The following is a 16,163-nucleotide window of genomic DNA, read 5'->3' on the forward strand; positions in this document are numbered from 1 at the left end:
ATAACAGTAACTGATGCAGGCAGGAATAGCAGCAAAGTTCCCCGCTGCCTTCCCTTTAGGGTTGTGTTTGTGAATTCAATTCAGCTTGAGAACACACCTAATTTGCACTTTCTGAAGCAATCTGCAAACTGAAAGAGCGCCGTTCTTCAAAATGTGCACTTCTGCAAATTTTGCAAGGCAGTTCTGCCACCAAGCAAGCCGCAGAACAATGCATATACTAGATGGAGCGGTGCATAAAGATGCATATATCATGGTTTTGCGTAAAGAATGTTTATTTCGCTTTATCATGTATGTAAAACAGGGATAACAGTCAGAGCAAAGCAGATAGCTCAGTTGGTAGAGCATGAGACTCTTAATCTAAGGGTGGTGGGTTCAAGTACCACCGAGACATCATCTCCATACGTCTCCTTCAATGCACAGCATGTTGTAAATTTTAAACCTTCCCTCCGTAGCTTTTCCCAAGATGAAAATTCTGTGTTCTTGAATTTCATTCTGTCATGCATCTGAAAGTGACTATCACTTGCTGTTTTTCAGATCCTGTTGGCCTGAACTGCCCGAGGAGGATGTTGCCGTCGCATTGGGGGTGGTGGCTGACCTCTTGCACTTTCGCCAAAGTCTTGGTGGCCTCGGCCGTCTTCGCCGAGAACGCCTCCTGGGCCGGAGCCTACGATGCCGAGACAAAGGCCAATGGCAGCTGCGAAGGATCCAACAAATGTCAACCGGGAGTTCTGCTCCCCGTCTGGCAGCCGGACAACCCATCCTTCGGCGACAAGGCTGCCAGGGCCATCGTCTACTTCGTTGCCATGATGTACATGTTCCTGGGAGTCTCCATCATTGCCGACCGCTTCATGGCATCCATCGAAGTCATCACCTCCAAGGAGAAGGAGATAACCATCACCAAGTCCAACGGCGAGACCAGCATTGGAACTGTGAGGATCTGGAACGAGACTGTCTCCAACCTCACCCTCATGGCTTTGGGTTCGTCGGCGCCGGAGATCCTCCTCTCGGTGATTGAGGTCTGCGGCCACAACTTCCAAGCCGGCGAGTTGGGTCCTGGCACCATCGTGGGCAGCGCGGCCTTCAACATGTTTGTGGTCATTGCCGTGTGCGTCTATGTTATCCCCAACGGCGAGAGCCGCAAGATCAAGCACCTGAGGGTGTTCTTCGTCACAGCTTCCTGGAGCATCTTCGCCTACATCTGGTTGTACCTGATCTTGGCGGTCTTCTCGCCAGGGATTGTGCAAGTGTGGGAAGCCTTGCTGACCCTTGTCTTCTTCCCGGTCTGTGTGGTCTTCGCCTGGATGGCGGACAAGCGCCTGCTCTTCTACAAGTACGTCTACAAGAGGTATCGGGCGGATCCTCGCAGCGGCATCATCATCGGCACCGAGGGCGAGTTCCCCAAGGGGATAGAGATGGACGGCAGCTTCGTGGGCAATGACCACCGGGAGAGCGTTTTTGTGGATGGGAGCGCTGCCTCGGTGGCCCCGCTCCCCATCACCACCCAGGAGGAGAAGGAGCTGGACGAGAGCCGCAAGGAGGTCATCCAGATCCTCAAAGACCTCAAGCAGAAGCACCCGGACAAGGAGCTGGACCAGTTGGTTGAGATGGCCAACTATTACGCCCTGTTGCACCAGCAGAAAAGCCGGGCTTTCTATCGCATCCAGGCCACGCGGATGATGACAGGGGCGGGGAACATCCTCAAGAAGCACGTCTCCGAGTTCTCCAAGAAGTCTGTGAACCTGCTGGAGGTGCCTTCAGAAGCAGAGGCAGAAGAGAACTACAGTAAGATCTTCTTTGAGCCGTGCATGTACCACTGCCTGGAGAACTGTGGCTCGGTCACGTTGACCGTGGCTTGCCAGCAGGGCGGCGACACCTACAACACCTTCTACGTGGACTACAAGACGGAGGACGGCTCAGCCAAGGCGGGCTCTGACTATGAGTTCAGTGAGGGGACGCTGATCTTCAAGCCCGGCGAGACGCAGAAGGAGCTGAAGATTGGCATCATTGATGATGACATCTTTGAGGAAGATGAGCACTTCTTCGTCCGGCTGCTCAACCTGCGGGTGGGGGACGCCGAGGGCATGTTTGAGTCCGATTCGGCTGACCACCCCAAGGGCAGGCTTGTAGCGCCGCTGGTGGCCACCGTGACCATTTTGGACGACGACCACGCCGGCATCTTCACCTTCCAGGATAAACTATTGAGGGTCAGCGAGTGCCAAGGGACCCTGGAGGTCAAGGTCATCCGCAGCTCGGGGGCCCGTGGGACGGTCATGGTCCCCTACCAGACGGTGGAAGGGACGGCACGAGGAGGGGGAGTGGACTACGAAGACTCCTGCGGGGAGCTGGAGTTCAAAGATGACGAAACAGTGTAAGTAAACAATGCCGTTTCTTTCCTTGCTTGTTCAATGTATTTTTAAAATTTGGTTTTACATATTTAAATTTATAATCATATCGCAACACATCCAAAGTTACAAGATTCCTCCAAATCTCTGTACTTTCCCCCTTCCCCTCTGTGGGTTCTGTTGTGAAACCTTTTCTACTGCGTCTCTCTCTTTTTTTAATAATCCGAATTTTTATAACTCCATTGCGTCCATAGTTCTTGTTATACCATGAGTGTTACTGCAGTCCTGCTAAGGTTTTCTTTTTTTTTTTATAATATTTTTATTAAACAATTTTTATATTAATACAAACAAAACATACATAAACAAGCAACAAACAATAACAGAACAAAAAACAAGTACCACTTCATATCCTAATTTCTTAAACCTTACTTCCTCGACTTCCTCTTGCCTCCCGTTTCTGTATTCCAAGTTCTTATAATTATTCAGCGAATCTTCCCTTATTTTACTATAAATTTATGTTAATCATCCTTATTCTCTTTGTCTTAACCATTACTAATAGTAACCATTTATTTTAAACCCAACATCATTCTAGCTGTCATTAATTTTATAGTATTTCTTTAAATAGTCCTTAAACTTTTTCCATTCCTCTTCCGCCGCTTCTCTTCCCTGGTTTCGGATTCTGCTCGTCATTTCTGCCAAACCCATGTAGTCCATCACCTTCATCTGCCATTCTTCCAGTGTGGGTAGATCCTGTGTCTTCCAGTACTTTGCGATGAGTATTCTGGCTGCTGTTGTAGCATACATAAAAAAAGTTGTATCTGTCCTTAACACCCCCTGGCCGACAATACCCAAGAGAAAGGCCTCTGGTTTCTTGGAGAAAGTATATTTAAATACCTTTTTCAGTTCATTATAAATCATTTCCCAGAATGCCTTAATCTTCGGGCACGTCCACCAGAGGTGAAAGAATGTACCTTCCTTTTCTTTACATTTCCAACATTTATTGTCAGGCAAATGGTAAATCTTTGCAAGCTTGACTGGGGTTATGTACCACCTATAAATCATTTTCATTATATTTTCTCTTAAGGCATTGCACGCCGTAAACTTCAACCCGGTGGTCCACAACTTTTCCCAATCAGCAAACATAATGTTATGACCAATATCCTGAGCCCACTTAATCATGCTTGATTTTACCATTTCATCTTGTGTATTCCATTTCAGCAGCAAATCATACATTTTTGATAAATTCTTAGTACTGGATTCTAACAGTTCAGTCTCTAGTTTTGATTTTTCCACCTGGAAGCCTATTTTGCTGTCCAATTTAAACACTTCATTTATTTGATGATAATGTAACCAATCTCTCACCTTCCCTTTTAGTTTTTCAAAACTCTGCAATCTCAGTTTGTCCCCTTCCTTTTCCAAAATTTCCCAATATCTTGGCCATTTCGACTCCATATTTAGCTTTTTAACTGCCTTAGCTTCCATTGGTGATAGCCACCTTGGAGTCTTATTTTCCAGCAGGTCCTTATATCTAACCCAGACATTTAATAGTGCTTTCCTGACAATATGATTTTTAAAACTTTTATGCGCTTTAACCTTGTCATACCACAAATATGCATGCCACCCAAAAATATTGTTAAATCCTTCCAAATCCAAAATGTCTGTGTTTTCAAGAAGCAGCCATTCTTTTAGCCAGCAGAAAGCTGCCGCTTCATAGTACAATTTAAAGTCTGGCAGGGCAAACCCCCCTCTTTCCTTTGAATCCGTTAATATCTTAAATTTTATTCTGGGCTTCTTGCCCTGCCAGACAAATTTAGATATATCTTTCTGCCACTTCTTGAAACAATCCATTTTATCCATTATTTGTAATGCTTGAAACAAAAACAACATTCTTGGCAAAACTGCTTACAGTGGTCTTCAAGATAAGTTATAATTTCCCCCCATTCCTTTTTTAAATTTTGGTCTTCCTGGTTCCTAAGCTTTCTGGTCATTTTTGCCATTTCAGCATAGTCCATCGACTTTGTCTGCCATTCTTCTCTGATAGGGACTTTATATTCTTTCCATCTCTGGGACAATAACATCTGCGCAGCTGTCATCGCATACTTGAAAAGTCATTTCTGCTCCCTTAGAATTTCAGCACCTACAATTCCTAATAGAAAAGCCTCTGGGTTTGTTTTTTTTAAAAAATCAAAATTATTTTAAACACCCCCCCAATTCATTATAATGGTACATCTGGTTGCGAACGGGATCCGTTCCGGAGGTCCGTTCGTAACATGAAAAGAACGCAACCTGCAGCGGCGCATCTGCAAATGCGTGGTTTGCAATTCACCGCTTCTGCGCATGCACATGACGTCATTTTGTGCGTCTGCGCATGTGCGAGCAGCAAAACCCAGAAGTAACCCTTCTGGGTCACTGCGGGACGTATCCTGAAAGAATGTAACATGAAGCAAATGTAACATGAGGTATGACTGTCTATCATTTCCCAGAATGCTTCTATTTATTCATTTTCCCCTCCTGGGTCAGCAAAAGCGAGGCGGACAGTTTGGAATTGAATTATTTAACTGTTTCCCAGCACACCGTGGGCCTTTGTGGAGCAGGTCCCGGCTTAAGTGGGAGGATGCCTAGGGGTGTAAAACAGCATTGGGGACGAGGTGGTACCCTGTGCCTGCCCACAGCACACCTTCCAGGGGCCCAAAGGCCTTCACCTAATGCTGTTCTCTGAAGCCAACCCAGGATATAGGGTCCAGAGCCCCGTGAAACTTTGCCTCCCTATACTCACCCCAGTAGGTAAAGGTAAAGGGACCCCTGACCATTAGGTCCAGTCGTGACCGACTCTGGGGTTACGGCACTCATCTCGCTCTATAGGCCGAGGGAGCTGGTGTTTGTCCGCAGACAGCTTCCGGGCCATGTGGCCAGCATGACTAAGCCGCTTCTAGCGAACCAGAGCAGCGCACAGAAACGCCGTTTACCTTCCCGCCAGAGCGGTACCTATTTATCTACTTGCACTTTGACGTGCTTTCGAACTGCTAGGTTGGCAGGAGCAGGGACCGAGCAACGGGAACTCACCCCGTCGCGGGGATTCGAACCGCCAACCTTCTGATCGGCAAGCCCTAGGCTCTGTGGTTTAACCAACAGCGCCACCCATGTCCCAGTCACCCCAGTAAGTCGGCTCAAATGGGTATCGAAAGGTGCTGAGTGGTCAAGTGGGGGACCGGACTATATTTTTTGGGGAAAATGAACAAATTCCTGTGCCCCACAAATAACCGAGAGATGCATTTTAAATACAAGGACACATTCTACTCATGGAAAAACATGCTGATTCTCAGACCGTCCGTGGGCCAGATTGAGAAGACGATTGGGCCGGATCCGGCCCCTGGGCCTTAGTTTGCCTACTCATGCATTGACCACACTCGGAATCCCCTCAGTTACATGTCTCACAACGTCTTTCTCCACATTTTCCAATTCCTTCGCCCCCCCCCCAATGCTAAAAGCTAAGCTGGGGGCAGATTATCAAAGCGATCAAGAGCTCCGGTTTCTTTTACTTTTCCATTTAAAATGATCCCTTCTCCGGGCTGGCCAAGACTCTCCCCCCCCCCCGCCAGTCGCCACATAATTAAAAATATAGACATTTTATTAGATCAAGTGTGTGAGAGAGGAGGGCTGCAATTTTATTCATTACACCTTTAAAGAGAAATTTCGTCTGAAAAGCTTTCCTCCGAGCTGGCACTCCATAAATTAAAGCAATAATTTTGAACTGCCTTTTCCTAGGCGTCTATCCAAACATTTTAGGGGTGTGTGTGTGAGAGAGAGAGCGCTTGTTTTAAAGGCTGGGACTGGAGCCAAATGAAGTGACTGAGAAAGTTGAGACTCCCCTTCTTTCTCTCCTTATGGTTTAATCAATTACCATATTTTTCTGTGTACAAGACTAGGTTTCCCCCCTAAAAAATAATGTCAAAAATTAGGGGGTGTCTTATACACGGATATTGCCGAGGGTGGATTTTCTTAAATCTGAGTCCCCAAAAATAGGAGGCGTCTTATACATGGAGGCGTCTTATAGACGGAAAAATATGGTAATTACTATGGTCTAGAAACCTGAATGGGACGCGGGTGGCACTGTGGGTTAAACCACAGAGCCTAGGACTTGCCGATCAGAAGGTCAGAGGTTCGAATCCCTGCGACGGGGTGAGCTCCCGTTGCTCGGTCCCAGCTCCTGCCAACCTAGCAGTTCGAAAGCACCTCAAAGTGCAAGTAGATAAATAGGTATCGCTACAGCGGGAAGGTAAATGGCGTTTCCATGCGCTGCTCTGTTTCGCCAGAAGCGGCTTAGTCATGCTGGCCACATGACCCGCAAGCTGTACGCCGGCTCCCTCGGCCAATAAAGCGAGATGAGCGCCGCAACCCCAAAGTCGGCCACGACTGGACCTAATGGTCAGGGGTCCTTTTACCTTTACCTTTAGAAACCTGAATAGGCTCAGTGGTCCAGTGTTGTTGATGGTCAGCTATTCTGGGCTGGAGGTGACAGCGGCCATCGCTTCCTATCACCTGGCATGCACAACCTTCCTTGGTCTTGAAACCTGACCGTGGGCCATTATTGCACCAGCAGGACAAGGGGTCAGTGTGGGGCAGCAGCAGCAGCGGCGGCGGCAGAGAACACCGGAAGCTGCCTTAGTATGGCCCATCTGACTCAGTATTGCCAACTCGGACTGGCAGGGACTCTCTATTTTTTTTTTAAAAAAATAATTTTTTAAAAATAATTTCAACATAACAAATTATCACAACATATCATCTTCATCAATTCCTCCCCAATTTTCCCCCTCCACCCAAGACTTCCCTCATCTCCTCTCTCTGATTTTTCAGCACACGTTGTTCTCTGCGTATTATAAAATTATAAAGATCCTTATCTATCTATTATGTTAACAACCAAAAAAATTGTGTATGTTTATTCAAAGCCTGCCAAGGAGTCCAATCCATTTTGTTGTTTTTTTAAGTAGTTTGTAAAAAGTCCCCATTCTTCTTTAAAGTCACAGTTGTCCTTGTCTCGCAGTTTGTATGTCAGTCTCACCAGTTCTGCATACTCCATCAATTTCTCTTGCCACTGTTCTTTCGTCGGGATTTCCTCATTCTTCCAGCCGTGGGCTATTAAGACTCTTGCCGCCGTTGTCGCGTATATAAATAAATTCTTTATTTTCCTTGGCAGGTAAAAGGTAAAGGTAAAGGTACCCCTGCCCGTACGGGGCAGTCTTGACAGACTCTAGGGTTGTGCGCTCATCTCACTCTAGAGGCCGGGGGCCAGCGCTGTCCGCAGACACTTCCGGGTCACGTGGCCAGCGTGACAAAGCTACTCTGGTGAGCCAGAGCCGCACACGGAAACGCCGTTTACCTTCCTGCTATTAAGCGGTCCCTATTTATCTACTTGCACCCGGGGGTGCTTTCGAACTGCTAGGTTGGCAGGTGCTGGGACCGAGCAGCGGGAGCGCACCCCGCAGCGGGGATTCGAACCGCCGACCATGCGACCGGCAAGCCCTAGGCGCTGAGGTTTTACCCACAGCGCCACCCTTGGCAGGTCTTTCCCTAAAATCCCTAACAGAAATGCCTCTGGTTTTTTTTAAAAAAATAAATGTTAATTTAAACATTTTCTTCAACTCGTTATATATCATTTCCCAGAACTTTTTAATTTCTCTACATTCCCACCACATATGGTAACGGCAGGGACTCTCCATGGCGTGAATCAGCCTGGAAACAGGTTGCTCTGCTGATAAGAACACTAGTTGTTTTGCACGTGACGTAGGGACAAGGGAAGCTATATGAAACACATAAAGAAGAAAGCAAGAAAGGATTTAGTTATACTAGATCTAGGTTTTAAACGGAAGTGATTGAAGGGAAAGTGAAACTACTGAAGGCCGCATATAGCATACTATTAGAATGGGAGATGAAAGATGAAGAGGTAAAATCAGTTATGATTAAATGGGCACAAGATGTAGGTCACAACATTATAGTGGAAGATTAGGTTAAATTATGGAAAACTGATTTAAAATTTACAGATTGTTCCCTACTGAAGGAGAATTACATGAAGATGATGTACAGATGGTACACAACACCAGTGCAGTTAGGGAAAATGTACAAAACTCGTTCAAATATATGTTGGAAGTGTAAGGAAAAGGAGAGGACATTTTATCATATGTGGTGGGATTGTAAGGTAATTAATTTTTTTTGGGAAATGATATACAACAAATTGAAGAAAATGTTCCATTTAACATTTGTTAAAAAACCCGAGGCATTTTTGTTGGGGACTGTAGGGAAAGACCTGCCAAAAAAGTTGAAAAACATCTTCATGTATGCGACAACGGCTGCGAGAGTTCTGGTAGCACAAGGATGGAAGACTGAAGAAACCCCAACTAAAGAATCATGGCAAGAAAAATTGATGGACTACGCAGAACTAGCAAAACTGACATATAAGCTATGGGACAAGGATAACTGTGACTTTAAGGATGAATGGGAACCCTTTACAAAGTATCTGAAGATGCAACAAAGCGAACTGGACAACTTGGCAGGTTTTTTATTGATAATAATCAGCTAAATATTTTGAGGAGCTATACAACTTTGTAACATGCAGAAAACAGCATTCTTAGAGAAACCAAAGACTGGAACTGAGGGAAGCCGGGGTGGGGTGGGGTTGGGGTGGGTGGGGAGGGAGGAAAAATGGGGGGGGGGGAAACAAGGCTTATATGTTTTTGGATAATATGTCTTGTTATAATTTTGAATTTAAAAAAAGGGACAAGGGAAGCTTCCTTATAAGGAGCCTGAAGATTGCTCCATCAAACCCCAGTATTGTCAGCACTGGCTGGCAGCACCTCTCCAGAACTTCAGGCCGGGGTCTAAACCTTCTGCAAAGCCAGTGTTGTGCCCACTGAGCGGAGGCCCTTCTCAGAGGAGCCGCAGTCTTTTCCAAACGTAGGTTGAGGACTTTGGGGAGGAGATGAGCTGAGCTGCTGCAGGAACATCTCCTCTCTTCCCGCCTGCACTTCATCTGCGTCGCTTCCCTCCGCCTGTCCCTGGGTCTGCCAGGCTCCAAAGAGGCATAAATTGCTATTGATTTTTCTCGCTCTTGACGAGGCTTCAAGTCCTCCAGTTCATCAGCTAATCCGGCTGTGCTGACAAGCCGGCGAGGGGAGCGGGGAATGAACGAGCCGTTCCGAGGCGGCCTTCGCCAACCCGGTGCCCTCCAGCCGTTTCGGACTACAACTCCCATCAGCCAGCCCCACACAGTGGCTGAGCCACTGGTCCCTAGGGGCCCAGGTGGACTCAGAAATCCATGCATCCAGAAAAAAACCTCTCCAACCTTTTGAATAATTCCCAGCTTTGTTTGGGTGGACACCAGTGAGGAAATGACTCCACCAGGCCCCTCATGCAGAGGCCTCCTACCCCTCAGTTTTTTTGGGGGAGTCTAAAGAGCTAAACAGGGACACGGGTGGTGCTGTGGGTTAAACCACAGAGCCCAGGACTTGCCGATCAGAAGGTCGGCAGTTCGAATCCCCGCGGCGGGGTGAGCTCCTGTTGCTCAGTCCCTGCTCCTGCCAACCTAGCAGTTCGAAAGCACGCCAAAGCGCAAGTAGATAAATAGGTACCACTCTGGCAGGAAGGCAAACGGCGTTTCCGTGCGCTGCTCTGGTTCGCCAGAAGCGGCTTAGTCCTGCTGGCCACATGACCCGGAAGCTGTACGCCAGCTCCCTCGGCCAATAAAGCGAGATGAGCGCCGCAACCCCAGAGTCGGCCACGACTGGACCTAATGGTCAGGGGTCCCTTTACCTTTAAAGAGCTAAACTGCATACCCTCCCAGTGTCCTGATTTTCCAGGGACAGCCCCAGACTTACAAAAGTCCTCCGGCTTCTGATTTGATCACTGTGAGTGCTCCTGTCTTAAAATGTCTCTCTGCATGTCATCCCTGTTCAGACTCAATGCATGGAAAGTGCTGTCAAAAGTAAGACATTTTGTAGTCTGAGAAAGGGGGTCAGAAGGCAGGATCCATACGACCACTAATGGTCCTGCCTTGAGTCCTTCTCTGTCTTTTGCAAACCTCCTTTGCCAACCCCCCCATCACCCGTTCCTCAGAAGGTCTCCCCATCAAAAGAGCCAAGAGACAGATTCCCCCTTTTTCATTTATTCTGCCCTCTTCTCGCTTCCTGACCTGGCATTACTCATTCCTCAGCCGAGCCGGCTAGGAGAAAGGTCTCCTGTATTTTTAATGCCTGGTATTACTGAGGTGCTGACAGGTTGTTTTTATAAATGAGCACATCTTCTCCTTTTGGTGGCGTCTAGATTAGAGAGAGGAAGAGATGGAGGAGGAAAGAAAGAAAGAAAGAAAGGGAAAAGTGAGAAAGAGACTTTCGGAGGGTTATAATAATAATAATAATTTCGGTCCTGGGATTGGAGGCCAATCAATTACAGTCCTCCAGGTTGGCACTTATCCCCCCATCTTTTCGTTTGGCGAGGACGGTAGGCCACAGCAAATGTCCCTGTTGCCATGGGGATGCCACAGAAAATGGCAGCCTCTTCTCATGGTGACTGATCCCTTCTTGGCCTGCAAATGTTTCGAAGTGCAGCGAGCCTGTCTGCCTTAGCCTAGCTCCCACAAATCGCTTTGCTGGCAGCATAAGCAGAAAAGATACCATCAGGCAACCATGAGGGGAAGGGGAGGAAATGGAATGTGGAAAGAGTGCCCCCTCACCTGTGGACTAGGGACCACAAGAGTCATCTAGTCCAGTCCCCTGCAATGCAGAAATCCTTTACCCAAGTGGGGCTCGAACCCAGAGATTAAGAGTCTCTACTGACGGAGCTATGCCTGCCAAGTGGATGGCTGAGGAGCTAGAGAGGGCTGTGGAACCTGCGACCACTGGGAATTGTGCCTCCCCTTCTCCGCTCTTCCAGCAGGAAATCTCAAAAGCCATTCCCAAGATCTGGAGCAGTCCAGTCCATACCTCTGGCCGGCCCTGCTCTGCACTGTTCTTGAGTGTTTCACTGTCCCTGAACGCTGATAATTGAATTGAATTTTATTATTACGGTCACACACATAGTTAAAGCTATGGTTTTCCCAGTAGCGATGTATGGAAGTGAGAGCTGGACCATAAAGAAGGCTGATCGACGAAGAATTGATGCTTTTGAATTATGGTGCTGGAGGAGACTCTTGAGAGTCCCATGGACTGCAAGAAGATCAAACCTATCCATTCTTAGGGAAATCAGCCCTGAGTGCTCACTGGAAGGACAGATCCTGAAGCTGAGGCTCCAAGACTTTGGCCACTTCATGAGAAGAGAAGACTCCCTGGAAAAGACTCTGATGTTGGGAAAGATTTGAGGGCACAAGGAGAAGGAGACGACAGAGGACAAGATGGGTGGATGGTGTTCTTGTAGCTACTAACATGAGTTTGACCAAACTGCGGGAGGCAGTGGAAGACAGGAGGGCCTGGTGTGCTCTGGTCCAGGTGGTCACGAAGAGTCGAACACGACTAAACGACTAAACAACAACATTATAGTCACAGACCAGTTCCGGCTCACTTACAATATCAGAAAAATCATAAAACATAACAGGAATACATTGGATTGCAATTAGGTATAACAGAGACAATTCAGGTATAGGGGCAATTAAAAATATATATTAAATCTTTAACACTGATAATGCCTTTTCCCTGCCTAGATGGCAAGGGGTGCGAATGTGTGTGGAATCATAGAGTTGGAAGGGATCCCGAGGGTCATCTAGTCCAGTCCCCTGCAATGCAGGAATCTCAACTGAAGCCTCCATGACAGGTGGCCACTCAACCTCCCCCACTGAAGGCGAGAGAGTCCACAACCTCCAGAGGAAGTCCGTTCCACTGTTGAACAGCTCCTACTTTCAGAAAGTCGGAATCTCCTTTCTTGTGAAGCCATTGATTCAGGCCCTCGCCTCCAGGGCAGGAGAAGAGGTACCTGTACGTTTCCGAGCACAATTCAAAGTGTCGGTGCTGATCTTTAAAGCCCTAAATGGCCTCGGTCCAGTATACCTGAAGGAGTGTCTCCATCCCCATCATTCTGTCTGTACGCTGAGGTCCAGCGCCAAGGGCCTTCTGGCGGTTCCCTCACTGTGAGAAGCCAAGTTACAGGGAACCAGGCAGAGGGCCTTCTCTGTAGTGGCACCCGCCCTGTGGAACGCCCTCCCACCAGATGTTAAAGAGAAGAACAACTACCAGACATTTAGAAGACATCTGAAGGCAGCCCTGTTTAGGGAAGCTTTTAAGGTTTGATGCATTACAGTATTTTTATATTTTGTTGGAGGCCGCCCAAAGTGGCTGGGGAAGCCCAGCCAGATAGGCAGAGTATAAATAAATTATTATTATTATTATTATTATTATTATTATTATTATTATTACCGTATTTTTCGCTCTATAAGACGCAACAGACCATAAGACGCACCTAGTTTTTGGAGGAGGAAAACAAGAAAAAAAATATTCTGAATCTCAGAAACCAGAACAGCAAGAGGGATCACTACGCAGTGAAAGCAGCAATCCCTCTTGCTGTTCTGGCTTCTGGGATAGCTGCACAGCCTGCATTCGCTCCATAAGACGCACACATATTTCCCCTTACTTTTTAGGAGGGAAAAAGTGAGTCTTATAGAGCAAAAAATACAGTATTATTATTATTATCATTAAAGAAGAAGAAGAAGAAGAGTTTGGATTTGATATCCCGCTTTATCACTACCCGAAGGAGTCTCAAAGCGGCTAACATTCTCCTTTCCCTTCCTCCCCCACAACAAACACTCTGTGAGGTGAGTGGGGCTGAGAGACTTCAGAGAAGTTTGACTAGCCCAAGGTCACCCAGCAGCTGCATGTGGAGGAGCGGGGAATCGAACCCGGTTCACCAGATTACGAGTCTACCGCTCTTAACCACTACACCACCACACTGCTGTTTAACAGTAGAATGGTCTATTTTGGAAGGTTGGAGTGGACCTTCCTTCATTGGAGGTTTCTGAACAAAGGTTGGGTGGCTTCTTCAGCTGCAGGGGGTTGGGCTGAATGACCCTATGGGGTCCCTTCCAACTATACAATTCTACGATTCTGTGTCGTAAGCCTCCAGAGGAACCTAGCTGGCTTCTGCCTGGAATAGGCAGCTGGGCCATTCACCTGTCCAAGTGGTGTGTGTGTGTGATTCTTACGTAATGGGGAGGGGGAGGAGTTGGCTTGGTGTTTATCAAGAGTTCCCAGCCAATTAGAAGGCTGGGCTGGGGGCCAATCAGGCCCTGGGGAATCCTCAAAGGGAGGAGGGGCAAGCGGGAAGATTGAAAGGCCTCAATTCCCTGGAGAGCGAAGAGAGATCGTAATTACTTTGCCATCGGTGGAACATTGTGTGCCTCTCTCTCTCTCTCTGTGTGTGTGTTGCTTTAATTGGGTTTAAAAATCTATGTTTTGCTCTTGGCTGAGGTGCCACCTGCAATTTTAGGCTTCCTGCTCTGCACATTTCGGTCATGTCTCCAGGTTTCTCTCACACTTATTTTTTAAAAACGCATGCCGGGAGTCCAAGCGCCGGAAGGAAGAACTCTGGCTCATCTTGATAACATGGCAGGAATTTCTAAGAGCTCTGGCTGTTGCCGCCTCTGAGGCAGAGAGACTGGCGATGCCAACAGGTGGGGAGTTTGTCTTTTCTCCAGATTTGCATTCTGGAATCAATATTGTTTTGAAATTTTATGGTGTTGTTTACAACGGCCAGCTGGTTTATACATTTCAAATACTTTTTTTGGGGGGGGGTGGAGGAGAAGTTCCCCCTCCTTCCGAAACAGAATATTTGATTTATTTATAAAGGCAGTCACTGACAAGCCAGCTGCCACTGCGGTGATTGGTGGCGAGGTGGCTTGGCTGAGCGCCTGGCAAGTTTGACGTCCGCGTGGGCATTGGAGGGGGGGGGAAGGTGGAGAAGGTACCGTTTCAGGGGCGCAGGATGAGGTCCGTGACCCTGCGCCCGGCAGATCAGTGATCTAACAGGAGATGTTCCACAGAGGTTTAGGCTATGGCAACGCAAAAGATGTATGAGGAAGGCTGGAGGGTTCTGTGCTAAAAGAAACCTCCCAAATGCATCTATGTGTGCCCCCCCATCTCTAAAAAAAAGAACTGGAGTGTGTATAAATGATGCTTAAATTGCAAGAAGGGAGGCCTCCCTGCTGTTATGTACTGAATTGAATAGGATCCAAAAAGCAGCAGTCTGATTGGTCCTAGAACAATAGGATTCAGAATGCAACAGTCTGATTGGTCCTAGAACAATGCAGCAGTATAATTGGTCCGCAGGAGCCACCCAATCCAGCTCCAGGTGGAAGTGAATCTGCAACCTGATTGGCCTACAGGAGAACCCCAGAATTAGCCAATCACGTGCGACCCATTGTGTAAATAATGTATATAAAGCAGATATTGTGGGGGAACTTCCATTCCTCACTACTATGAGCTGAATAAAGAGCATGAAATCCACACTCGACTCAGAGTATATTTCACCTGCATTGAGGGCTTTCCAATCAAAAATTCAACCAAGGGAATGGAAAGGGAGGCCGCAGCAAGGAGAGGTGTCATAAATTGCGGCAGTTCCCCTTTGCATAGTTTATTCTTCAGCATTGCTCTTTTGCACAGTAATAATCACAATATCTTCTGCTTAGTATCATAGAATTGGAAGGGACCACAAGAGTTCATCCCCTTGCAGTGCAGGAATCTTTTACCCAAGTTGGGCTCGAACCCGCGACCCAAAGATTATGATTATTATTTAAATTTATTTAATCATTTTTTCGATACAAACCACAACCGCAACAGACACGACAACAAAAACCAGAATAACAATAATAACACAATTTGACAATTCAGATTTAAATGCACTGATATACCCATGACTGCTCCCTTTTGACAATATTTCCCCACCTCTCTCTCCTCCCCCCGACTTCCCGCCTCTATCTGCCTTATCGCTTAAATATTCATTCCAGATTTCTTCATATTTATCCATTCTTAATTTGCGTCGACATGCAATTTGTTCATATGTAGCTACTCTGTCCGTATTATCAATCCATGTGCTCAACGGAATCTTTTTGCTGAATCTTCCAGTTCATCAAAACAAGAGATTAAGGGAAACGGCTTGCGTCTTTGGTCCGAGAAGTATGAGTTGGGGAGCTTCTCCTCACTGAAAGCAAAAGAGAAGCAACTATGAGGAACGGCTAAGGGAGCTGGGCATGTTTAGCCTGGAGAAGAGGAGGTTAAGGGGTGATATGATAGCCATGTTCAAATATATAAAAGGATGTCACATAGAGGAGGGAGAAAGGTTGTTTTCTGCTGCTCCAGAGAAGCAGACACGGAGCAATGGTTCCAAACTACAAGAAAGAAGATTCCACCTAAACATTAGGAAGAACTTCCTGACAGTAAGAGCTGTTTGACAGTGGAATTTGCTGCCAAGGAGTGTGGTGGAGTCTCCTTCTTTGGAGGTCTTTAAGCAGAGGCTTGACAACCATATGTCAGGAGTGCTCTGATGGTGTTTCCTGCTTGGCAGGGGGTTGGACTCGATGGCCCTTGTGGTCTCTTCCAACTCTAGGATTCTTCCCCATCCTCTGTTACGCAGGCCGATCGCCAAGGCAGCCTCCTGCCTTTCCTATGTTCCTAATTGCCTGGGATTCTCAAATCGCTAAGAGTGGTGGCTCAGCTGCGGAATGGAAAAAGGCCTCAGTGGAGCTGCCCACTCTGTCCCTGCAGTTTTACACCAGAAGGGCTCTTTGCTGCGGCTTCCCTCCTCCTCCTGCTTCTCCTCCTCCTCGGCCATCTGTATCAGTTGCAGGCAAGA

At 47.2% G+C, this 16,163-nt stretch overlaps 1 protein-coding gene across 1 annotated transcript in view; it reads left to right on the top strand.

Annotated features, from left to right (window-relative positions):
• Positions 1-16,163, top strand: part of SLC8A2 (solute carrier family 8 member A2) — a 122,359-nt gene that overhangs the window by 46,200 nt on the left and 59,996 nt on the right. The window contains exon 2 of the mRNA XM_053397737.1: positions 535-2,368. Coding sequence (XP_053253712.1) covers positions 564-2,368 — 1,805 coding nt within the window. The 5' untranslated portion in view covers positions 535-563. The remainder of the gene's footprint in view (positions 1-534; positions 2,369-16,163) is intronic.

This window comes from Podarcis raffonei, chromosome 8, assembly GCF_027172205.1.
Source record: "Podarcis raffonei isolate rPodRaf1 chromosome 8, rPodRaf1.pri, whole genome shotgun sequence".
Classification (NCBI taxonomy): Eukaryota; Metazoa; Chordata; class Lepidosauria; order Squamata; family Lacertidae; genus Podarcis; species Podarcis raffonei.